At 40.0% G+C, this 25,845-nt stretch overlaps 1 protein-coding gene across 2 annotated transcripts in view; it reads left to right on the plus strand.

Moving 5' to 3' along the window:
• The window catches only part of LOC117240258 (attractin-like protein 1), a 28,213-nt gene extending 12,995 nt beyond the window's left edge, over positions 1-15,218 (plus strand). Inside the window, exons 2-12 of one of the 2 annotated variants that reach the window (XM_033506233.1) lie at positions 6,149-6,496; positions 7,532-7,713; positions 8,161-8,561; positions 9,292-9,884; positions 10,517-11,000; positions 11,353-11,764; positions 11,877-12,020; positions 12,100-12,249; positions 12,354-12,741; positions 12,943-13,174; positions 13,905-15,218. In XM_033506233.1, coding sequence (XP_033362124.1) covers positions 6,149-6,496; positions 7,532-7,713; positions 8,161-8,561; positions 9,292-9,884; positions 10,517-11,000; positions 11,353-11,764; positions 11,877-12,020; positions 12,100-12,249; positions 12,354-12,741; positions 12,943-13,174; positions 13,905-14,150 — 3,580 coding nt within the window. In that variant the 3' untranslated portion in view covers positions 14,151-15,218. The remainder of the gene's footprint in view (positions 1-6,148; positions 6,497-7,531; positions 7,714-8,160; positions 8,562-9,291; positions 9,885-10,516; positions 11,001-11,352; positions 11,765-11,876; positions 12,021-12,099; positions 12,250-12,353; positions 12,742-12,942; positions 13,175-13,904) is intronic. The other variant, XM_033506234.1, reaches the window with a different exon arrangement.
• Positions 15,219-25,845: the final 10,627 nt, after the last annotated feature.

A 25,845-nucleotide genomic window follows, 5' to 3' on the forward strand; every position in this document is an offset into this window, starting at 1 on the left:
TCGAAAGTTGCCGGCTTACATTTTTCCAGATATACATATCGTACATATTGTAAAATTGATTTTTAGCAAGGATTAAAATACGCAGGATTCAAATAAATAAATTATCGCGCCAAAGACATATCGATTAGTATGGTTGATAGTACCCGTTGGTAAAATTTTGTTCTAACAAGGATAAGATATGCACATAAGCAGTGGGTAGAGTAATTTGTAAGATTATTACGATCATTAACGACCACTTGTACTTGTACGCTGATTCGAACGAATTAGCGTGGAAATGGAAACAGTCGCGAATTAGTGTTTATCTAAACAACGCAAGATTTACCTATTACAATTATCATGTACTTTACGTTATTTATCATATACATATAAGTATAATACATCTGGTGCGCGCTGTCTACTCCTTGTAGCTTCGTCGTTTATCTCGATCACTTTCTCAATTACTTAACCGATACCCACATTCCTAAGTAGGTATTAGGTATAGTTTAGTTTGCCCTTAATTCAACTACGATTTCGAAAGATGTAAAGGCGTTTTGTCTGATCACTACATACATACTATCTATACGTTATCTTTCTTGCAAGAATAAGAAGCAAATGTGGCTACAAATAATTGCCAATTACAATAATTATATTAAAACTGTAATAACAGATGTTGTCTAGTTTATATAATACGTACACTGTACATTTTACTAATTCAATAAAAAGTGCTAAACTAAAGTTCAGTTTCAATATTTTCCTAATTATGCAACTTTCCGTCATATATGGATAACATTCTTGAAATGAAATAATCAATAAACGGAAGAGGGCGATTTCAATTGATATAAAAACAGAAATAACAGGCGTTATTTATCCATTCTATCTATCTAAGAATATGTGCAATGTAAAGAATGATATCGATATATAACGAAGCGTTTATTATTTTCTTTTAACCTTGAACAAAGAACAACTCTTATCTCGCCCCGTCTCGATTCTTCTTTCAACATTCGAGATTAAAATCTTTCCAGTTTTCCACGACATTGCGCTCAGTTCACGATTAATAATAAAAAGCCAGATGGTATACGAGCAGCTATGCTCGATTATCGTATTATCCGACCTAATCCTCCACCGACTAATCTTTTAATCGCGTACACATGTATGTAGTAACTGATGGATTCTTAGAGTAAGGACAAGTAATGATGGTAGGTTCAAAGTTTAATGTATTTTAATAAGTGATATTCAATAACAAAAGGACCGACTACAATATCGTCGCACGTCGACTCACACTCCGTATCCGCTCAACTCGCACTCTTCTTCTCGACTGGCCCTCTGGCCGTTGCAGCATTCTTGTGTCTTTTGCTAGGTCCACCGCACACGTGTTCCGCAGACGCTCGTAGCCAGGGTCACGTAGATCTTTTCGGCGAAGCTATTTATTTGAAGGACCCGATAACGCATTTATGGAGCCGACAGCGCCTCGGCCCTCGCGACATTGTCTGTAGTTAGCTCGACGTTTCTTAGGCCCTTCTCCCCGATACTACACTCGGCCATCCTGCAGTAACATCTGCACTCAGATGTTGTGTTCATTCTCGCTATCGTCGGATGCGTCATCTTCGGCGTTCAGGACTCAAAGCTTCATGAAATCGGCAGTCGTCGAGGTGTGCGCGGGTCCCTCATGCTCCCCTACTTTCTCCACAGTGTAGCGGTCATTCCGCATGACTCGCACTACCCGGTACGGACCCAAAAATCTGCCCCCGAGTTTTGACCCTGAGAACTGTGTTCTCTTTATGGCGACAAGGTCCCCCCTTAGGTACTGCTTCGCACTCTTTCTTCTTTTCTTGTAATTTCGCAGGTTCTCCTCTTGCTTACCTAATTTTCGTTCGGCTAGGATACAGTCAAGACAGTTGGATACCACGTGTTCGACCTTTTCGCGTAGTCCCTCGAACCAGGAGTCCTTTTTGACCATAGCTTCTGTTTTGGTGACCCCGAAATGCCGACGCTCGTGCGCTTGCCTGACTACTTGAGCCTGCATCGCCTTCGGTACTACTATTAGCGCATCGTCCTTACACTCCTTATACAAAATATTGTTTCTTATTACATACCCATCGGCCTGACTGCACGTTGCGGCGTCCAAAATCCTACGGACTTCAATGTCCTTGTTCTGTGCCCTTCTCAACCGTGCAATCAGCCCGTCTTCGCTCTCCGTTACATACATAGTGCTCGGCAGGGGGTTCCTACTCAGAGCATCTACATGCTGCATACTTTTCCCCGGCCGATGACACACCTGATACTTAAACTCGCCTAGTAACAGGGCCCATCTAGCCACACGCACACACAAGTCTTTCTTTCTCATCGTCATGGCGAATGCTTGACAATCCGTAACAATAGTAAACGGCACACCTAACAGGTATACCTTGAACCTTTTCAACGCTTTTAGTATTGCTAGCACCTCTAGTTCGTAGCTAGTGTACTTCGCTTCTGCGGGAGTTGTTTTTCCGCTGGCAAAGTAGACCGGATGGAATTTTCCGTCGTTTAGATCTAGTTGCATTAATATTGCTCCGTAACCCTCTGCGGACGCGTCCATATGCAACTCGGTCTCTGCGCCTATTCTATAAAGTGTTAACACAGGCCCGCTGGCAAGCGCTGCTTTCAAGGTTTCGAAAGCTTCTGATTCCCGATCCCCGAACCTGAAGTCTGTCTCCTTTTTCAACGGATCGGTTAAGGGTTTGGCAATCCTCGCGTAGCCTCTAATGAATTTTCGGAAATGTCCCGTAAGTCCCAAGAAACTCTGGACTTTTCTAACCGATGTTGGCTTGGGAAAGTTTGCAACGGCCTTGGTTTTATCAGCGGACGGCTTTATGGTGTTTCCCGAGACTATGTGTCCCAAATACTCGATTTCCCTCTGCATAAAACGACATTTCTTCCAATTTATGACTAGCTCATACTGCCCAGTTAATTTTACGACCATTTGCAAGCGTTCCCATGCCTCCTCTAAATTCTTTGCAAGGACAATGATATCGTCCATGTACACGATGACAATACTCATGTCCATCTTCTTTGTAGATCTTCGATATATACTTTTGGAAGACAATAGGGGAAATTTTCAGACCAAACGGCAACTTCAGAAATTCGTATTGCCCCGTTGGCGTAACAAAAGAGGTATACTTCTGGCTATCCCTGTCTAGACTTACGTGGAAAAACCCATTTTTTAGATCTATCGTCGTAAAAAGCTGGGCGCCCTGCAACGCATCTAAAACGTCTTCAATTAAAGGCAATGGAAAATGTGGACACTCGATGAGTTCGTTAAGCTCACGAAAATCGACGCAAACCCTGATGGAGCCATCTTTCTTTCGGACTACCACTATCGGACTCGCATACTCCGAGTCTGATGGTTTGATGACGCCCTCGTTTGTCCACGCTTCCATCAGATCGTCCACCTCCTTTCTTTCCGACGGCGCCAGTCTTCGCGGTCTTCGTGCTACGGGTTTGTCGCTTTTCAGAACTATTTTTGCGGTTATCCCGACGTCTCGCTTCTTCTCCGGCCTATACCCTTTAATGATATCGCGAATGGCTTCACGGTAATGAGGTTCTCGTACATGCGACAAGTCTATCTCGTCGGTTTGTTCTATCGCGTTTACCCTCAGTACATCCGGCGCGTCCTCGTGACCGTCGGTCTGACCGTCGAGTCGTAAAAAGGTCACCTCGCCCCGTTTGACTCGCAACTCTACCTGGTCTAAGAAATCGGTACCTAACAGCAGGCTGTGTCTTGTCATTACCTTATTCGAGACAACATGCAGGGTGACGGTAAAGTCGTACCCGTCGACCGTCATTACCCTTGTAAACTCGCCCCAGGTACTATTGCCAGCGGAACCAAAACCATCAAACCTAAGTTTGCAGTTTCTCAGAGGTGGTGATCCTAACATCGCATACTCATCCGATCGTATAAACGTGAGGTCACTACCTGTATCCACTAACGAGACAAACTTGCAGCCATCTATCGACACGTCCTTCAAGTACTTTTGCTCTCCGGTCTTGAGATTACGTAAGTCTTTACTTGTCGCGCTGTACAATTCGCCGCCACATGTCCAAACTCGTTGCATTTGAAACACTTCATACCTTTTCCTTTCTCCGGACACTTAGCGCTTAAGTGATCCGCACTGCCACAACTGAAACATCTTCTCTTATCACTCGCTGTTGGCCTCGGCTGGCTTTGCACTTCCGATCGTTTTCCTTTATCCTCCTTGCGTCCCCCGAACTTTGTCTTTGCCTTCATGTCCCTCCTCATCGCTTCATACTGCTTCAGGCGTTCTTTCAGTTGTTGCATGGTCTTGGCTCCATACAACACAGCCTTGTTCGCGACCTCGTCGGGAATGCCTTGAATGATATAGCTGATTTGCGACGGTATATCGACTGTTCCCTGTCCCGCAATCTCACGCATACTGTTCATGTACTGTCGCAGACTCTCATCTGGTCTCTTCGTTCTATTTGCTAACTCCTGGTGTATCTGTTGGTCACTCACTGCGTCTTCGAACTCATCTTTTAACGCCTCCTTTAGCTTTATCCAGGACTTCGTGCATCGTTCTCGCTTTACGACGGATTGAGCGGAGCCCGTGAGCAGTTTCTTAGCGAAGGCTACCATGTGGATGTCTGACCACCCACACACTTTTGCCATTTCCTCGAAGTCCTCGATCCATCGACTTACACTCGGCAGACCGTCCCCGCTGAATTTCTCTAGCGAGTCCTCTACGTCTCTGAACGTTAACAGCATGCACCTAGGCTCGTCTTGCCTCGATCGTCTTAACACTGGAATTACCCGAACTCCGTCGTCTTTGCTATTGAGATTGCGATTTCCTGGGCCGTTAACGTCCAAACGGTCCCCAACCACGCTAATCTCATCGTCGTCGTCGTCGTCGTCTTCTTCTGAATCATCGTCGTTGTCATCCTCCGGATCGTCTTCTTGTGCACCGTGTTCCCGTTCTACGCGTAACGCAGCAAGCAATCGTTCTACCAGCTCGCGTTTTCTGCCCGCTAGTCTCAGCCGTCGTCTTCTCAGTTCGTCTTTTAGTTCAGATGTTCGCATCTGAACCACCTGCTCGTCGGTCAATCCTGCTTCTCCTGTATTGTAGTCAGCCATTGTTTTGAAATACCACTTTCACGAATACAGTCGCTTGAACACTTCACTTGTCACTTGGCACTCTAAATCCCGGCTGGAGCCCCCAAAAATATGTAGTAACTGATGGATTCTTAGAGTAAGGACAAGTAATGTAATAGGTTCAAAGTTTAATGTATTTTAATAAGTGATATTCAATAACAAAAGGACCGACTACAATATCGTCGCACGTCGACTCACACTCCTTATCCGCTCAACTCGCACTCTGCTTCTCGACTGGCCCTCTGGCCGTTGCAGCATTCTTGTGTCTTTTGCTAGGCCCACCGCACATGTGTGCCGCAGACGCTCGTAGCCAGGGTCTTTTCGGCGAAGCTATTTATTTGAAGGACCCGATAACGCATTTATGGAGCCGATAGCGCCTCGGCTCTCGCGACATTGTCTGTAGTTAGCTCGACGTTTCTTAGGCCCTTCTCCCCGATACTACATGTATAATAATTATCTGTGCACGGTCTCGTCCTTATTTATTTCTCTCGGCTTTACACGCCGCTCGCTTTGTTCCGTCTTCTTCGAGTTGTATCGTTGTCGCGTGCGTGGATTGTCCGCGTGGCCATCGTCCTTGACCACGACGACGCGCGACGCATGACGCATGACACGACGCGATGCCTCGAAGAACGCGGAGATCGATAGTTCTGATGCTGCATTCTCCGCTAAACGCCCCTACTCGCCGCTTTGTTCCGACGATGATAATATTATCGTTTTATCGTATTACTATCGTGACGCGCGACTGCTCTATTTTTCGAGAATTGCCCACAGATACCGTGGTCAATCATTTATCGTTCAAGGCCGCGTAAAAAACGTTTCAACGGACTTTCCAAGCCGAAAGTCCTGTGTGCGTTATAAGTTATAATAGTATAACGCACAATTATATCGTAACAAGAAAACGATATAACGTACAATTGACCAAAGGTGTGAATGTAGCGTAACGTTACGTCGATTATACATACTATCGATCGTGCTTTCATCTAGGATAGCTGCGGATTGATTCAAGGATTTGGTTATCGTTCGCAGACTGACGGAACCAACAGGAAACATTCACGATGGTATCGGCAACTACACGGCGGACGTAAAGTGTTCCTGGTTGATCGAGAGCAACCCAAACTCCACGATACGGATGCACGTGGAGCAATTCGCGACAGAATGCGGCTGGGACCACATGTACATCTACGACGGTGACAGCGTCGAGGCGCCGTTGGTTGCCGTCTTCTCCGGATTGATGCACAAAGATGGCTACCACATACGGCGCGTGCCGGAAGTGATCGCGCGCTCCGGAACCGCGCTGCTTCACTTCTACTCGGACGTCGCGTACAACATGAGCGGCTTCAACATCAGTTACAAGATCAACGCCTGCCCTAGCAGGTGAATTATCTTCTTCTTCTTTTTTTTTCACAAACAATTCCGTCTTCATTTTCTCTATTACCATTTCCCGATCCTTTCACACTTCCATCTTCGTTACATTATTTCCTTCCATTTGCTTCCTTCATTTTCTCCTCTAATCTTTCCACGATTTGGATTATTATGTTTTCAGGAATTTGTTCGACAACTTTGTATTTCCTTCTTCGTTTTATTTCTTTCTGCGGCAATGTTCGCATTTGTTTCGAATTTATTGCGAAATGTTACCGAAAGATGTTATTGAAAAATGTTCACCGAGCGAATTTTCAGGCATTTTCGTAGGTCGTATTCCACGATCCCCGAACGTTTCGAACGAAATTTCTGAAAAAATCAATATCCATATAATAAAAAATTAATATCTAAATGTAATTATAATTTCGTAAATCGTACTTTTTACTGCTTTTATATCTGTTTCTTTGTCTACATATAGCAAAACCTCTTTTATTTACGTATATTTACGTCGAACTTTGACATACGAGAGAATAATCATGCGAGAGTTCATTGATCCTAGTGCACAGTATCTTATTAGCGTTGCCCATTCATGAATTCATTCGACGAACAAAAAGATATAAGGCTCTCTTGTTATCGCTATTGTCTTTGGTCAAGAACCAGAACCGTATCTCAAATATTGCTACACACAAAGCACTGTTATTCAATTTGATTACTCATAAAATCTGAAAATACATATTCTTTTTATTCAGTCTCATAAACACATGAAATCTCTACGATAAAGAAACAACTATTCTCCAAATCGTTTATTCCGAATTCTTTCTTTCATTCTTTAAATATTTAACATCTTGCCACGTGTTTTTCTCATCATTGATCATTCTGTTTGCGATATTTGGCCAAGCCCGATCGGTCAAATATTTGTTCTATCCTCGTGTACAAATACGATAAGAGCGTGTGTACCGTGCCTATTAGCATCGAGATACGCTAACTTGGCTTCTTAAAGATTTGCGCAACCTACTTTCCTCATGTGTATATAATTTTCGGCGTTCGTAGGTATTCGCACACTGACTGTTCCGGCCACGGAGTCTGCATCGACGGTGTGTGTACGTGCGATGCCACGTGGACCGGTGAAGCTTGCGAGATTCAAGTTTGTCCAAACAATTGCTCCGATAATCACGGACAGGGCGAGTGTAACCGCGAGAGCCATCACTGTGACTGCGTGCACGGTTTCAAGGGTGACATGTTTTCGTCATAAGCATTTACCGAACCATTATGAATAAAAAAATATCTTGCTTCACCATGTCCTAATCTTTGTCTTCCATGCGCAATTTAACCTTTCGATATTACTCATATTTGAATTGGCAATACGATATTACAACAGCTATCGAAAAACTCTCTTTGTATTTACAATTTATATTTTTTTATATTTACTCTCTTTATATTTACAAAATGATTAAACATTTCGTAATAATTCAACGTATATTATTCGGTACTAATACTAATAAATCAAGTACGAGTACGTGTATTCAATGTCCATAATCTGTCGAATCTTTAAGACCGATAGAAATTCAACAACGATCAATTATTAGCGAATCAAGCCTGTACACAAACTCGGAAACTCGGAAACGATTAATCCCTTAATTTTGCATAAAACCATTAAAATAGACTCTCTGTACGTTCAGGTTCCGACTGCAGCCAAAGAAGCGATCGTGGATTCTGGGAAAGCGTATCCTACAAAAATTTGTCACCGGAAGGTTCGGCTAGTCATTGCTCCATCGTTTGGAAGGATTCCTTATACGTAGTCGGCGGTGAGAGCTTTCATCGCGCAAAAATGATCAACGTTTATGATTTCAATGGAAACGTCTGGGAGACCCCTCACGTCGAGGGTAAGGTTCCTCTGCCTCGGTACGCTCATTCGTGCGTACTCTTTGGCGACAAGATATTCATGTACGGTGGTGTACTGCCTAATTCTACGGTGACCAATGAGATCTGGGCGTTCGATGTGTCGGCAAAAGTCTGGGAGAACGTAACGGTGCACGATAACTTCCATAACAACAAAACCATACGTGGTGGTCCTTTAAAGGTGGTACATCTTTCCTATATCACGTCATTTCTTTCATTTTTAAATATTTCACAACAGCGTCATTGTAGACAATTGGAATATTTAATATGCAGCGATACACAACTTATATCGGAACGGCGAATTTTTTCCCTTTTCGTACAACTCTATTAGTCGCTGTTCTCCTACCGATTCTTGATCTTGTACCTTTTTCGTTTCTTTAATTCCTCTTTGCAAACTAATATATTTCTAAATATCGCAACAATACTCGATCCTTTTATTCTTTAAACGTTATAATTTATGTTAGATAAAGATTCTCTGCAATAGAATGTAAAATACCAGTGTACCTTTCTTCTCAGAGTAACACTCTGCCGCGCTGATTACTGCCACGCAAAAACTGTACATAAAAAGCTAAACTTTGGGATTGGGAAACCATATTTCATAATTAACAAAAGGATGCGAACCCTCTCAGTATGAATTAGATATTACCTAAAATATTCCAATATTTCGATATTATTGCACACTGTCATTTTGCTCATTTTCGCGATTAATAAAAGACTCTTACTCGGTATAAATAATATCCGAAATCTTCAAGTATCTCAATTTTCAATCGGTCGATCGAGAAACGAATTCGATTACTCTGCGCAAACCTATTATCCCCATCTGAGATACGTATGTAGTTTAGCATCAAGGGGTTAAAAGTTCTTTCTCACTCAACTCGGAATACTTTTATTTAATGCCTTACTTCACACAGGTAGCCGGACACTCTGCAACCTTGGTGCACGGAAAAAAAGAAAAGATGGTGGTGATATTTGGCTATTCGCCTCAATATGGTTATCTGAACGAAGTTCAAGAATGCTATTTGGGTACTCGTGAGTGGCAAATTGTGGAGACTGCTGGATTCCCTGTGAAGGGTGGTTATGGTCATACATCTGCCTATGATCCGTTGACGAATCTCATCTACGTGTACGGAGGATACGTATCGGAGACACAAATCACACAGGTGTTAACCAGTCGACTATACTCCTATCATCCTATTAATCGTGAATGGAGGTTGCTCACGTCAGCGCCATCGGCTCGTTTCTTTCATACGGCTGTATTCGTTTCTGGTGGCTTGATGATCGTCTTTGGCGGTAATATGCACAACGATACGCAACATTCGGACGGAACGAGATGTTATTCAGCGGATACGATAGCGTACGACGTTACGTGCGACTCGTGGCATCAGTTTTCTATGCCGAAAGAGATGACCGATCTGCCTAGGTATGGACATACTGCAACTGTATTTGAGAAGTCCATGTACATTTATGGCGGATTCGATGGACAGATGTTATCTGACATGTCAAGGTACGATCAAGGAAGGTCATCTCTCCTACTTTTATTCATTTTCTCATATCTTTCCTACCTTTCTTACTCTCCTTCGTTTATTTTACGTACTCTACATGTCACGTATATTACGTTCCTGATAGAAATTACGATTTACTTTCAACAAACGGCAGGTTGTCGTTTTTTAACCAGGTTTAATTTTAACCAACAATTTTAGCTTCGATTCTTCAGCAAGGATCGTTATATAGAAATTTAATAACTTGCCATCTTCAATAGGTTTGAATGCAAAATATTTAGCGCGCCAACTGATTTTCTCACGTTATTTCGATCTGAAAACCCAGAAAAATTTCAACTCTTCCACTTTTTTTTTTATAACAATTAATATAGCTTATCGGAATAAATCAGTTCTATAAATATTTAAGAAACACGTGACTTGCACTTTGCTTTTACTTTCGCTTTCGATACGTGATACGGTGTCTCAATATACGTATAACTAGCATACCGGAGAACTAACATTCACAAGTAAATAGCTACTGTAGAAATTACTAGGCAAGAGGTTAACGTTCTTTCTATCTTTTCTCTGAGCATTTTACTCAACAGGATAGGCAAGAATCTTCATTTACTAATATACAACATACGTATATGACCATCAGGTACACACCAGGGAACTGTGAGCACTTGATGAATCAGAATCAGTGTTTGAACGCAAGGACAGGCGTGAAGTGCGTGTGGGATAAGAGAGAGAATCGGTGTATACAGATCACCAAGATACCCCGACACGTGCTTCTTAACGACGACATGCACGACGGAATTTACATGAGGTGCCTAGATGATACGCCACCTCGTGGGATGACGTCTCACAAGGAATTATGCAAACTGCTCACAGACTGTGTGGCATGCGTACAGACTTCGTACAATTGCGTATGGTGCGGCAAGAGTTGCTCGTACGAGATTTGCCGAGACAACGCTAACGCACCTCCGACTAAGGCGATCACCGATTTGGTACAATGCGACCTTCATACTGGCATAGAGTGCTTACAATTGCACACGTGCCATGCGTGCTCCAGTAATCCACATTGCATCTGGTCTTGGTCGAACGGACCTGATCGATGTAAGCCGTACTCGAAGGCTCGAGACGTGAGTATACGAATAAAAGCTATTGTACACTAAACTTCTTACAGTCAAAATGACATTCGAAAGGTTCAACTGTCGGTACGTTTACTGCCTCAACCACGTTTCTCTTATAATCTCGTAGACAAAGTGCGACTCTTCGTTATTTATTTTGTAACCAGGATATACGTATGTGCTGTGTAATGATATTTTTTCGATACGTTGGAGATTTTGCTCGCGTGACGACGAATAAAACGATTAACCGGATACATTTGCTAGCGCCATAATAAATTTCCTGTATGCTCTACGACACTCTACAACAATATACAACCAATATATTGTACAACAAGGCAGTAAATCAATTTACGAATGTTTGCAGCAAGTGACGATTTTAAACGGAACTATTCAAGCGCAGAGGCTGTCCATAGACTCTTGTCGCAGTCCTTGCGTAGACTACACTTCCTGTAAAAATTGCACAGAGTCCGATTGCATCTGGTGTCAGAACGAGAAGAAATGCGTGGACAAAAATGCGTATCCCGCGAGCTTCCCTTACGGGCAATGTCGCGAGTGGACTACGATCGATGCGAAATGTCGGCCGACGGAAACGGGGAAAGAATGGTGCACGTTTTATTCGTCTTGTACGACGTGCCGCTCCGATCCTGGATGTGGATGGTGTGACGATGGTTCAGGGACAGGGAAGGGACTCTGCCTGCCAGGTGGGGCTCGTGGTCCAAGCAGTAAAAGCTTGGACGCATGCCCGTTCGAACGATGGTACTTCACTAAATGCCCTGGTAAGTAAATTGTTAATGGTCACCGTGTATAGGGTGTGCACAAATTATTAAACAACATTTATACATTGTATGTATATGTATATTGATGTTCTTCAAATTACATTAATTTTAGCTTGCCAATGCAACGGGCATAGCAAGTGTCTCTCGAATAGCAGCATATGTATCCAACCGTGTGGAAATTTGACGTACGGACCTCACTGCGATAAATGCATTCCCGGCTATTACGGCAATCCACTGAATGGAGCGACTTGTCAACGTAAATTCATTCTACTCCGAGTAATATCGTTAACCCGTCAATATCGAGTAGTTCACTAAATTACATTTTCCCGTTGCAGCCTGTTTTTGTAATAATCAAGGCACGCAGTGTACCAGCGAGACGGGTAAATGTTTCTGTACAACGAAAGGCATTATCGGGGATCATTGTGAACGATGTGACGTGTCTAGCCTTTATCACGGAGATCCTACCAATAAAGGATCGTGTTTTTGTAAGTTTCTTTTAAACGAGTATTTCTTCTAGTAATACCAATTTATTTTTTCACTAATAATAATTCAGCAAAGGATTATATTGAAATTTAAATTTCTTCTACAGATGATCTGGCGATCGATTATCAATTTACGTTCAACTTAAGTAAAAAGGAGGATCGTCAATACCGAGCGATCAATTTTAAGAATTCTCCGCCAAAACCCGATATCGATGCTGAGTTTTCCATTACGTGTTCTGTATTGGCTAAAATGAACATCACCGTGAAGAGAGGGAACACGCCGGAAATACCGTTGATTCTTGGCGCGAATTGCACCACCAGCATGTACAAGCATCGATTTATCAAAGACGGTTACGGTTTCGGTAGCGAGAACAATAATACATTAACCACGTTCTACGTTTACGTGTACGACTTCCAGCCGCCTGTGTGGATTCAAATTTCCTTCTCGCAATATTCCAAACTCAACTTGCAACAGTTCTTCATAACATTTTGCACGTGAGTATTTGAAACTTCGTGTCACAGCTAGCCAAACCTGTAGACTGTCAACTGTGTGTATACGTGTTGCGTGTAGGAATTAATTACGATCAAGATCGAGAACATTGTGATTTTCTTTATTATTCTTTTTTTCTTTTTTTTCAAAATTTCCCACGCTTTTGTGTTGTCCTAAGCCTCAGGCAGTATTTACTTGTAAACTAGAGATTACATGCCTAGGTGCTTCCTCGCTCTCCTGTTGGTGGCTGCTATCCTTTGGAAGATTAAACAAAAATATGATATGTACAGAAGAAGACAGAGATTGTTCGTAGAAATGGAGCAAATGGCCAGTAGAGCGTTTAGCCAGGTTTTGGTAGAAATCGAGAGGCGGGACATCGATAATTCTGACTCCGAGCGAAACGAGTCCGAGTTAATCAATTGCCGCAAGAAGAAAAAGGTTGATATCTCACTCAGTCATTTATATTCACGAATAAAGTAATTATATAATGTACAGGCTGCTTTGCATAAATTGGACATTTATAATAACTCTTACTATCGAAGATGATACAAAATGACGAAGAGGATAAAGAAAAATGTCGATGACTGGAGTAGATTTTGTGTCTGCTCTTATTAATATCGTTAGACGCGTATCTTCCAGCTACATATATGCACTTTTTTTTATCCTTAAAAATAGTGGAATTAATTCAAATGCCCAATTTAAGCGAAACATTCTGCACGTAAATACATATAGTAATCATATACAGGATATTGCCAAACAAGAAGGGGATATTTATAGGGTTAGTTCTAGATATCAAAGCTGCTAAAAAAAAAAAGAAAAGAAAAAAAAAATAGATAAATTCGTGAAAGTAGGACTTCGTCGTATATTTATATACGATTATATGAAATAAAACATTGATATCATTCTGTCTCCACCTTCGAATCTACCATTCTGCAAGACTTTTCAAGATTTTTCAAATAACATAGAAAATAAACGAGAATAGCGTTAGCGTCAATGTACGATTCGTCACTAGCGCCGTGGATTTCGATACTTTCGATTCTATGACGTTGCTCGCGATTCTCGTTTCCCCGGCTCAAATTTATTTACGGTAGCGCAAATTTTACCAATTATTACAGTAAAAGTATGTGCGACTCGATGTTATTTGGTTTTGTTGGTGTAATATTTACAGGATGCCCCTAGTCCGATCGCGTTGGAGCCCTGTTGCGGTAACAGAGCAGCGGTCCTGTCGTTGCTAGTCAGACTGCCTACTGGCGGTGAACCTTACACGCCGGCTGGTCAGAGCGCTGGTTTAGCCGTAGCATCTGCGTTAGTTACGCTGGGTAGTCCGCGGAGGCCTTCTCAGGAATTGACGACGAAGGAACCGACAAAAACACGAAAGTCTGCCAGCCAACACCCAGATTCCACATGCATTTAGCGATAAGGGCATGAAAGTAGAGACTTTTAAAGTGGGTGACTATATGAGCCTTAGACATGTTTCTGTGATCTTGCCTTAGCGAACGGGCAGGACTGTTCAAACTCTTCGAACTCTGATAGAGTGAAGTGTGTAATTATTCATTAATTATTATTCTTAATTTTTTTTCACTTTTTCTGTTCTTTTCATTTTTGTTCGTTCCGCAACGAATGTTCGTTTCGATCCGTATTTTTCAATGTGAAAATCGCGTCCGTCATGCTCAACGGGTCGGTCAGTTAAGTGGTTCTACTAGTGTATGGATTTTCGTTGTGAAACGGGGGCCGGCCGTGTTTCGTTCAGCCGATATTTGGTAAGTAAATTAGGTCCATGAATCGTAAATCCACGGCATAGCGTGTGGAAATAACACGCTTGACGGATTCGAGATTCCTTTCATCGTCATTTTAATTCTTTCGTTTCTGTCGTGACGATGTACAGTGTTGTATATAGAACTGTTCTGCGGTTTATTTTTCTTCATTTACACGTTGCGATCGAACGGAATCGAGTTCGTCCCGCGATCATCGACGTGTCTTCGAAAAAGGGGCTATAAGAATAGAGATCGAACTTTGTAATAAAGTTAATATTCAGCGCTGTCCTTTAGTTACAAGTTTCAGTGAAACCGCGGGAGTGGTGGCTGAAAAAATTATCGACAGATATCGGCGAACGAAATAATATACGTATCGAGAAATTCGATTTGCCGGATGTAGTACGGACGTGTAATTTTCGTTCTTCGTTTTTCTTGTATAGTTGTGTAAATACGTGTATGTTGTATATCCCAAGTGAAAGATCATAATCATGACACACGCGGACTGTACAGATATAAAATTGATTCGAAGGAAGAAGGAAAGAAGCGGAAAGCGAGTGACAAGGAATATATCATCTTTTGTGTATTTGTCTCTTTCTAGTAAGCGGTGAAGAATCAATTCTAAATTAACGGAAATGAATAGAGGCGTATCTTCGTATTCGGTATACCTATTTATCTATTGTGCCAAAGCATTTTTATATTGGTATCGTTATTTAAAAAAAAAAAAAAAACTGGGAGAAAAAAAGGTATTAGAACGTCATTGATGTAGATAAGAATTTTCATTAACGAACCAATTTTAATCTCGAAAGATTGTCATTAGCAGAAGCATAAAAGTCCAATTTTTGGATTTTTATGACACGGCAGAATTCATTCCTTTCATTGATTTGTCTCTATTCGTTTCCATAGAAAAAGGATTCGTTATACGATTGAAAGATACGAATCAAGAAAGTTGTCCATTTTGCGTCGAGATCTCTTTCTTTCAAATACGACAGCGTAATTTCGATCGTATAACGTCCAACATAATTTTAACGTAATAACGAAGTGCGAGAGGGAGGGGCGGAGGAAGGAGAAGAAGGATGTGGATGTTGCAATAAACTGTAAGAATCGCGGTTATTCTTCGGTCGACGATAACGGTTTTCGTTTCGCTACAAGATGGCAGTGCTGGTTGTTTCACGTACCATGCCTAAAAAGCAGCGTTCAGACGCTCGATATTGTAATCAATATTCGTATATGTCGACTACAATATCGATCGCGCGAACGCTCCTCCTTAACCTTAAATAGGTTTAAAACAGATAGAGAACGAAAAAAGACAAACAAACGTATATGTTACGTGGCTGTGGTTTATTTTTCATTTAACTATGTATTATCGTTCTTTCATTTATATTACCGATATATACAAATTTCGTATATTTTTTGCGTGGCCAATAAACGATAGCTGCTTCCGTTCTGAAATTTAGAATGATCTCACGTTCTTACTTTCTGTTCTGAATATGGAAGCAGCTCTTACTATCACGTGTTCCATAAAAAAGAAAGAAATTATTTTGTGCATTCTGCCGTGCAAAACAGTTTCTTATAACTAACCTATAACTTAAAACTCCAGCTCCAGCACTTGCATAGCACACACAGAGAATATTTGCGTATACGCGTCGTCTATTTTAATCTCAGCTCCAATAATAGAATTTTTAATCCGCGTGCAATTATTTTATCACATTGTTCGTAATAATTACGGGATCTCCTGCTTGTTACACGGAATAAGTACCAGAAACGAGAGAGAAATACCGAATATAGGATTATCCGCTGTAGAACTTTTTATCTAATTTTCTTTTTATTCGCGTAGTCGAGATCAGCTTTCAATGTTCAAATTTACTACGGTTAAACAGAGGATCCTGTAATTATTTTGTGCATGGTATAAGACTCGAGTACACCAAGAGTGTCGATTTAGCATCTTTAAGTTTTGGTCGAACTTTCTTTCAGAGCACCAAACATTTTTAACCAATTTCTATATTTTTTGACAGTATATCACGAACACAGCGTAGAAGTATCAGTTGCGAATCTAAGAAACATTTCAAATTTAATCGAAAACTAATATATTTTCTGTTTCTTTTATACACATCTCTACGGCTAATACCAGATTCGCCAGATATTTTGTTTCTAATGATTTCTTCTACATTATTCTTCCCGCATTTATCAAGTTCCCGAGATTTATTCAAACTCTACCTCGACGCTATAATTTATTATTTCGCGAATGCATCCTTGTGTTAAGGATCCAACGTGTAATTCTTAAAAATAAATTTCCCAACTCCAAAATTAGTACTTTTAATCATGATTTGTTGAGTTGAATCGCGTTAAAAGGTATAGACACCGGTGAAGAATCTTTGGTGTCCGAAATCGAGGTTTAGCCTCGAACTTTTCACAAAGAATACGAGTGATGTAGGCGTTTTTTCGTCCTTTTTTTAATTTTTTTTTATTTTAACCGTTGTATAGCACAGGATCAAGTGCAATGCATTACGTTTTACCATGTAATACTCATCGAGTATCTTTCATTCTCTCTACTATACTCGAAGCCTTTTATTGTGAGGGTGCAACCAGACACTAGCCAATACGTTGTAGATGATTTAAATTGTGACAAAGTTACCCCCACTGTTCTCAAGAATCGCTATTACCTTATCAGAAATAGAGGATAAGAACTATTTACTCTTATCTCTTGATCGTGCTCTGGTTGCACTCGTATAGAGAATAGTGTACATTTTATTACCGTAAAGATAATTTAATTTTTTATACGACTGTTTTATTTTTGTTCTCTTTCTTTTCTCTCTCTCTCTTTCTTTCTTTTTTAACAGAGTAATAAAAGCGGTGAACTTTCTTTGTTCTGCGCGAGAATTTAGTTGTACATAATACGAGTATAAATAACGTTACATTATATTTAATGAAAATAGGAGTACATATATTGGATAAATTGCTCAACTTTTGAGTAGATCCATCTGTATTACTTTCGACGATAGTTTTCTCTTCTACCAATCCCTTTTCTTTTTATATTTAAAAGTTAAGTTTCTGTTCACTCGAGGGGAAAGCATTTAATACAATGCCAAGAAATATACAAGATGAGAGAAATATTCGTGAAAAATCACTAGAGGACGATGCTTTGGTCGATGAATATTCTTCGCCCCCGTTCTCTCCTTTTTTATTCACTGCATTTGTCGAGCTGTCTTGATACTGCCAACCTTTGTCTATTCCTTACTTAACTTCTACGATCTATCCGTCTTCGAACGCAAAATGCCTACCATTCATTCACCCGTTTAATCGTTGGAACCTGTTACTGCTAGGAACTTTTCTTCGGCGCGTGGTTACCAGGCAAATCTTTGTCTCGAAACTTTGTCCATGTATTGAAAGTCGAAATTGAAAACAATATTTTTTTTCTTCTAAAGCCAATATCTTTGAAAAATAATGGAGAAATTACGGATAATTACGGATTTTGCTGTGTCGTGGCTTCTACTGTACCAATTGAGAGTCAAAGACAATATAACGATAGCGAGAGAAGATCTACAAATGGTCTCGGATGCTACGACTGACTTCAAACACGCTATAGCTTCGAAAGTCACAGATGACATTCTTGATACTTGAAGCAGCAAGAGGGCTAACTACGTAGACCCTAAACTAGGACAAAATCGCACACCGTTGTTGTTCATACACGTGATCTACTCTTCTTTAATTCATCTAGAGACTTAACCCTTTATTACTACTGTAAAACGAAGATATATTTCTTTTTTAGCGATTGACATTAAACGTTTAGTTTTTATAGAAAAGAAAATCGGACATAAACGAATGACACACGAATGCATGAAATAAGACGTGAAAAAATTAAAAGATTTTCTGAAACGCTGTTGCTCGGTTTGGTTTTTAAGTGACTCGTCAGTTTATCGATATTATCGGTTGATCGATTACGTATTATGCAAAGAAGTTTGCACTCGATAGGAGAAGCCAAGGATTAATCGTAGTATACTAAAGAGACAGAGACCATGGGAAAGAAAGAGAAAGAACGGAATAGCGACGATTCCGAAGAACGTTGTACGGTTAATGCGTTCATATAATTCAGTCATAGCGTATGTAATAAACTAGACCAAATCTCTTAGATCGTTAGTCCGTAAGGACAGCCGATTATAGCGTTGGACGTACGCAGGATAAATACGATGTTTCCCAAACGCCTTCGAGTTCTCTCGAAAGTAGAAAACACAGAGATATCGTCATCGTTCAACGTCATCGTGCAATGTGTCTCGTATTGATCCTTGGACGAAAGAAACGCGCGGTTTAGTGTTCAACGTTTTTAAAGGAATATCGGATGGAGAAATGGAGTGGGGAAAAATGACGTAATAGAATTATATTGATGTCCGTCGTGGGATTTTAAAGGGATTGCGAAATTTTCAAGAGACAAGATCCTTATCTAGGGCCTAGGTTATGGCGGATCTGTGCACGGTCTAGGATTCGTAGTAGCTCTTCGGGACTTTTGAGCCGAGGTCTCTAGAACGTTTAAGGCATCCAAGATACTTGGATCTACGGGAGAGCTAAACTTTGACATCTTTCAAAGTCTCTAGGATCTTTGTAATCTTCAGAATCGTTAGAATTTCTGGACTAGAATATCGCTGAGATTGGTAAGATGCTTCTAGGATAAATATGCTTCCGTTCTAAACAGAACGTCAAGGATTTCGACTACCTGTATAACTCGTGAGATTTCTCTGATTTCTAGGACTTTTCTTTTTCTAATAATCGTTGTTAATTAAGGATCTCTAGGATTTCTAAAACTTGTAGGATCTTTAACCCGATGCTAAAGCTCTTATTATCCTTGAAACGTCCTCTAGCAACATAAAGATATCTCTGGGATTTCTTTCCAACGTCTCTAGAATTTTTACATTGTCGAGAGAACCTAGCTATATGTAAATACGCGCATTTAGATCCTTGAAAATTGAAAAGACGACGCGACATCGATATATTATAAACACGATTGTTCGTCCGTTACAGGAACAGGATAAAGAACAAATAATTCATATTCATTTACCATATTCCATGTTTTCTTCCTCCCCTTTTTATTCTCTTTCGAAGATGATCGGCGAGATTGATACAAGAATTTTTATTCGTAAGCTCGCGGTCCAGCCTCGAACCGAGTTTGGCATTTAACGTTTAAGAATACTTAACTTAACGTGTAAGTACGATAGGTAGGTAGGTAGGTAGATAGGTAGATAGGTATATTACAATAACGAGTATAGCTTGCAACAACAATTTTTCTAGGACACAATTGAAAATATTTATTTTTATTCAATCGTAAGCGTAAGGGTACTGTTTGATAAAACGACAAAAAAAAAATTAAACGAAATAAAATGAAATAAAAGAAAGAAAGAAATAAACGAAAGAAAAAACGGTGAAACATTATTAATTGTAAGAGGGAGAAAGCGAGAATGCGGTAGCGAGTATACGTTAAAATAAAAGTATATACGTAATACTGTGCAAAAGTCCAGAAATCTAGAGACCATCCGTTAAATGAAAATGTTTCAGCGATATTTTATTAGAAACTGTCAGACATCCATGACTTTTCGATTAAATCGTAAAAGAAGAAAAAATGTTGTCATTGTTAATTAGTCAAGCAGATAATAATTTTCTGCGGCAATAGTTGTTCGCGTAACAAATATCTCAAAAATGTACATTTCTCTGTCTTGTTATTCTTCGATATGTAAATTAAAATAGATAGCGTAGGACTTTTGCAGGGTATTTTATTTCTAGAATTTTTCGCGTGTACAGCTCCGTTTAAATTATCGTACACACATACATAAATTAACGAACGGAGAAACGAACACACCTACGACAACATATAGAGGATAAGAGAATCGTTACTCTTAAAACACGTGTGCTCGGCGTTCCTGTATATGTACGTGTATGTTGCGCGTATGATAATTGAGTCGGCGATACAGATTGTGTGCAGGATGTTATCATTGCCTTGTTGTCATAGTTCTCATTAACGTCATCTGTTAGGAAGAGAGGAAGCACTCCAATTGTCAGAGTTCAGGGTCTTACTGGCGTTGTAAGTGGAAATGACCCGTCACTAGTCCGACACTATCGTCCTCTCTCTCTGCATACGTTTCGAAGAATATACATACATACGTATATCGAATATTTTGAAATTATTTTATAGCGTTTTCAAATACATACAACTGTCGTAAAATATACATATGTATTTACATACTGTTTTTTTATGTTAGATAAAATGCTAATAAATTTATTTATCGTATACCAGCATTTTGATATATTTTAATTCGTGGAAAATTGGTAAGGCGAAGCGGAACAACCGCGAAGAATTTCCGTCTGTATTGTTAAATCGTATTGTTACATTTTATTTCAATGTTCCAGTTTTCCAGACACGTATATTTTTATTCTAAAATTCGGATAAACTTTGTCTCAAAGTTCTAGGTAAGGTACTTTCTCTTATTTTAAAATTCTATCCCAAAAAGGGAATATAAATGATTAACTTTTTCATCGATCGGGAATTCAAGTGCGGCTACACACGGATCGACTGGCGAGAAATTTTAGTCAAACCACATCTACGTTAGGCAGCCACGGTTGAAACGATCAAGCCGTATAACCAAAAATAGAAGAATGCGCTATTTTTAGTCGGCGGACTATACAAGTCTTGAATAATTTCGAAGTTGCCTAATGTAAACGAAATTAAGTCGTTCCATGCGATAGGAAAAGTTTGGTCGACCAGCCGACTCGACCAATTGCGCAACCAACTGTCCGATCAATTTAGTTGACCCGTGCGTGTCCGCTCTAAGACTGCAACGATACGAGCCTCGATCAAAGTCAACAACAGCGTCGTATCAGAGAGATTAAGCGGTTAAAGTTAAGGAAATAAAATTACACCATTTCCATTCGCTATATATTATCACACTCTATATTTCAAGTTATATATTTTCTTTTCCCAAAATTGTAATCTACCAAAAGTTATCGAATTTTCTCTCTACGGTGACGTTAAAGAGAGCAAATTGCAAACTTTGAACTCTCTATATTATTCGATTTTGCTTTAAATTTTTATTCGACGTATCTTTCAGAAAAATCTTTATTTACCAAAGATTCGCTCATCTTCCCTTCCAAAAAAAAAAAAAAAAAGAAAAAAGAAAAGAGAAGAAAAGTTTATCAATGATTCAGAACAAACAGTTAGTTTTCTTTTATTCGGCTGTAGAAATCGTTCCTTTGACATTTGGAGTCTTCCGAGAACCGTCTGTTAAAATCACACGAGCTTGATTACGATTGTTCTTGTCTTATATGTACGTGTCTTGTCATTCGTATGTACATACGTATAGAAGTAATCGAAATCTATTTGCGGCGTTCAGTCGAGATGGCAAGAATGGCTTCCGTGTACTATATTTAGTCTACGATCAATTCCCTCTTTCTTTTTTATTCCCTCTTCGTCTAATTTACTAGTGCGCATATGCAAAAAAAAAAGTGGATCAATTCCTCTTCGTGAAAAATGTAAAGAACGAAAACGAAGCTTCGTATCGTATCGATCGTTTACCGGTTATGGGAGAATCGACGGCAGATTTCACGTTATTCGACGAATTTGTATACTCGTTTCGTTTGCTGAAAAAAATATGTCAAATAAAAGAATAATCTCTTGATAAACGACTCGATCGAAATTCGCGTTCTGATTCGTGCGTCGTCGCGTTCTTTTTCATTGTTCAACTAAATATTCTATCGCTCTAATCGCGTCACATGCCCTTTGCAACGTCAAGGAAAATACAATAATCAAAGAAAATTGAAAATCGTTCGGTCGTTGGATCTAAAGAACAATGACGTATACACCGTATACACCGTACATCTATCTTTATATACATACCTATCTATGGGAAATTTAAAAGTGTAAAAACGATATACAGTACTCTCTATGACATTTAACCTTTTAAACCTTTTACTCTCGATTCGCTGTAACAAATTATTAGCTAACCAAACGATAAAGGTGCCATTTCTTAATTAAATTAATTAAAGGTCGTTCATTTTTTACGAAACATGTTGTGATTTTAGCGCGTTATGTTTGCCTCGTAATCGCTTGAATAATAAGAATATCACAAAAAAACTATTTTCATCTCGATTGAAAAAGGATCACGATCAAGCCTCTGTCTTATATGGGCACGGTTCAACCGTCCAAAATGTGCACGCCTGTGTAAGAAACGGCTAGTAATAAATTCATACGTGTACATACTTTTACCGCTTATCGCTTAAACTCATCGAGCCTCTCATTTCAAATATCATAAACACGAACACGAAATGATTTTTCACCTTTGCTTTTCGAGACATACATCAACGAGGTATCACACATGGCGAAACTGTAACGGCGCAGTTACGTTTTGTTTCGTTTTTGCAACTAAACTTCTAGACGAAAGAACGTTACTATTACGGAGTCAACGGATTAAGAGACGAAAGGAACAAATACCAGCTTAACTCCGTTTCTTCGCTTATCTTTCAGAAATATACGAATGTACGTAAAAACGCGTGACCTAACACGTTATACGTATATCAAATTTTTCAAAACCTTGGAAAGAAAGATCAAAACGTTTCTTTTACGGAGATCAACAGGAGAATTGCCAATGTGGTTCGATGACGATACTTTTTCAAACAGTGGTAAATGTCATTTTTTTCAGTGGAACTCTACGAGAAAGAGAAAAGGCACGTATCACGCTCGTATTTTTGCGCTGAAAATTTCAACGAAGATAGGCGAAAGGGAAAGCGAAAGAGAAATTGTATTGTAGATTATTAACATGTACGAGTGTGAATGTAGGAGTGGAATAAAATGTATTGTATTATATTAAACGAGACAGATATTGTTTAAATAAAGTTGATATACATAAAGTTTCTTCGTTAAAATTCGTTAATTTATTCATCGCTGTATTATCCTATCTATGTGTATATGATTATATGCGTATACGTACATGCGTATATGATGATTCTTCCATCCTTTAGCGTGGTTGTATCTCTGTTTGGTCTCGTAAGATTCGTAGAAAAAGTTAACTAAATCGAGAAGTTTAGCATGGTATCGCGAATTCCTCTTTTCCACCTCCATGCTCCTCTCTTTTGCAAAAACAAGTAGCAGAGACGATTCGACGTTAACCAGGGCATCGAAACGAGCGAGAACAAAGGGTTTTAATAAAATGTCGACTTGAAACGCGTATGTGGTACGGTAGTTGGAGGAACAGGATATTAAGCCATCCGCGACAGAACGGTGAGCGAAAAAGGGATGCAGTTGCTCGCCGAGATAGCTTATACTGGCTGTCCTATCTTCTTCCTTTCATCTTGCGACAGTTTTCATTCCACAAACGGACGTGGCACGCGCGTCTTTTCAGACACGAGAATCAAAACCGCTACACGCCATCCAGATCAAACAGAATCGAATTAAAAGTAACCGGGGTCCGTTTCTCGACAGACCTTCCGTCATGAATATCGACGAGTACCGGATATAAAATAGGATTCTGTGGATTATGTGGATTTTGAAACTCCGCGTTACGGGGAAAATCGATTTCTAACCAACTGGCTAATTTAAAGTTTCGTTCCCGATGTTTTGCGTCGGATTCGAACCTTTTGCGAGAGAAACGGCAAATATGGTACGTCGGATCGTTGTGTCAATCTATGCTAGAAAATTACCAAGTTTAGAAAATTCGGTATAATTACGCGTTCTATGGAAGCTTCTGTAGAAACCGAGAATTCGAAAGATAAGCGAGCTTAGTTATTACCTTACGAATTACCTTGACTAATTTTCTCGTGGTAAAGCACTATCGATCGCGATTGGAAACAATATCTGTCGATAAAATAATTCTTTGCATAAATCCGATAAAATATTTAGGAAATTGTAATTTTATAGAAATCGAGGTTCCTTACGCGTTCATAGTTCAAATCAACCGATCAACCGTGTCAAACAGAACTCGACAATTTTTGTTGGCAGTTTGCTCATCCCGACGGTTTACTCGGCGAACCCGTTTGTCGACAACTATGATATATACTGAAACGAGAGGAAAAACGGGGCGAAAAGTAAAGAACAAAAATTTGGTATACAACGGCTCTGTTATCCGAAGGATTACACGAAAAATTACCAACGAACGAGAGCCGAGAGTTCAGCGCGGAACTCAAATATTTTCTCGACCTTAAAGAAAAAGCAACCGCGAGACGCTGAACGAGCGATATCCGGAAACTCGTTTTTTCGCGTCGTGCATGGCCGCGCGGAGTCGAGCATAGAATCGACTATGTTCTTTTTTTTTCAATTTATTTTATTCTTGGATTACTTTACCGCCAGTAACTGGTCTGTCTGTATCGCGGCCACGGGAAGGTTCCTTTAAGAAAAGTTAGCCTCGTCGATGTTCGTCTTTTTCCAGGAACAATACCGTGGCGCTCGCGTCTCTAGTTTCCGTTAAATGCGTTTCCAGTTTTTCTAATAAAATATTAATCGCGTTATAACATAAATATATTAGTACGCGTGCCTCTGGCGAGTAAATTGTCGATGGAGTAGGCGGTGAAAACAGCTTGGTCGTGGTAGATGTTGCAAAGTCGAAGATTCCTCGGCAAGCCAACTCGAACAGAAGGTATCCGAGATGCAATCGTTTACCTAGCAAACAAGAAGCCACAGTTTCTAGTTATCGAACGCCTCGTAAACTCCCGGATGATTTGCAGCGGTGCCAGCTAACTCGCGAAATTCTCGTAATTAGAATTTGCGAATCTCTGCACCCTGCCACCACGCACCGCACCGTTAGTAATTGGGGTAAACATCGAGTCTTTCCGAGCGAACCAAATAAGTTGCTCGAGTAGCGGTGGTCGATTTTCCAAGGCTGCAATCGCATGCAATCGCATGCAATTGCATGGGAAATTGATTCGAGGATGCAGCAAGATTGGTTGAAAAGTTTCTTTTACAAACCAACGTTTTTGTTCTTTATTAGTCGATTCAATGATATATCGATCGAATTACCTAATTTTCCTTAATTAAGCCGAAATTTATAAAGCCAACGTTATCGATACAACATCACGTTTATTAATTGGCCGTATTTTTCCTTTTATTTTCATCGTTACGGAATGTCAGCTTATCGCCAAAACACTTTACGTTTAATTTCGTAGTCGTCGAATTTCCAGCGAATTTCCATACGATATTACTGGGTAAGTTTAAAGCGGCAGGTATTTAGAAATTATTCCTGTTATCGCGTATACTTGGTCCGATTGTTGCGACAGGAATAGAAAATTTCATCCACCCTATTACGAAATTTATTCAACTTCTATCCAAGCTCGGCCAACGACGGGCTATTAATTTAAAATTCGATTAAACTTACTTTCGGCGTAGGATAA

The sequence above is a fragment of the Bombus vosnesenskii genome, unplaced genomic scaffold (genome assembly GCF_011952255.1).
Source record: "Bombus vosnesenskii isolate JDL3184/JDL3185 unplaced genomic scaffold, Bvos_JDL3184-5_v1.1 scf7180000014579, whole genome shotgun sequence".
NCBI lineage: Eukaryota > Metazoa > Arthropoda > Insecta > Hymenoptera > Apidae > Bombus > Bombus vosnesenskii.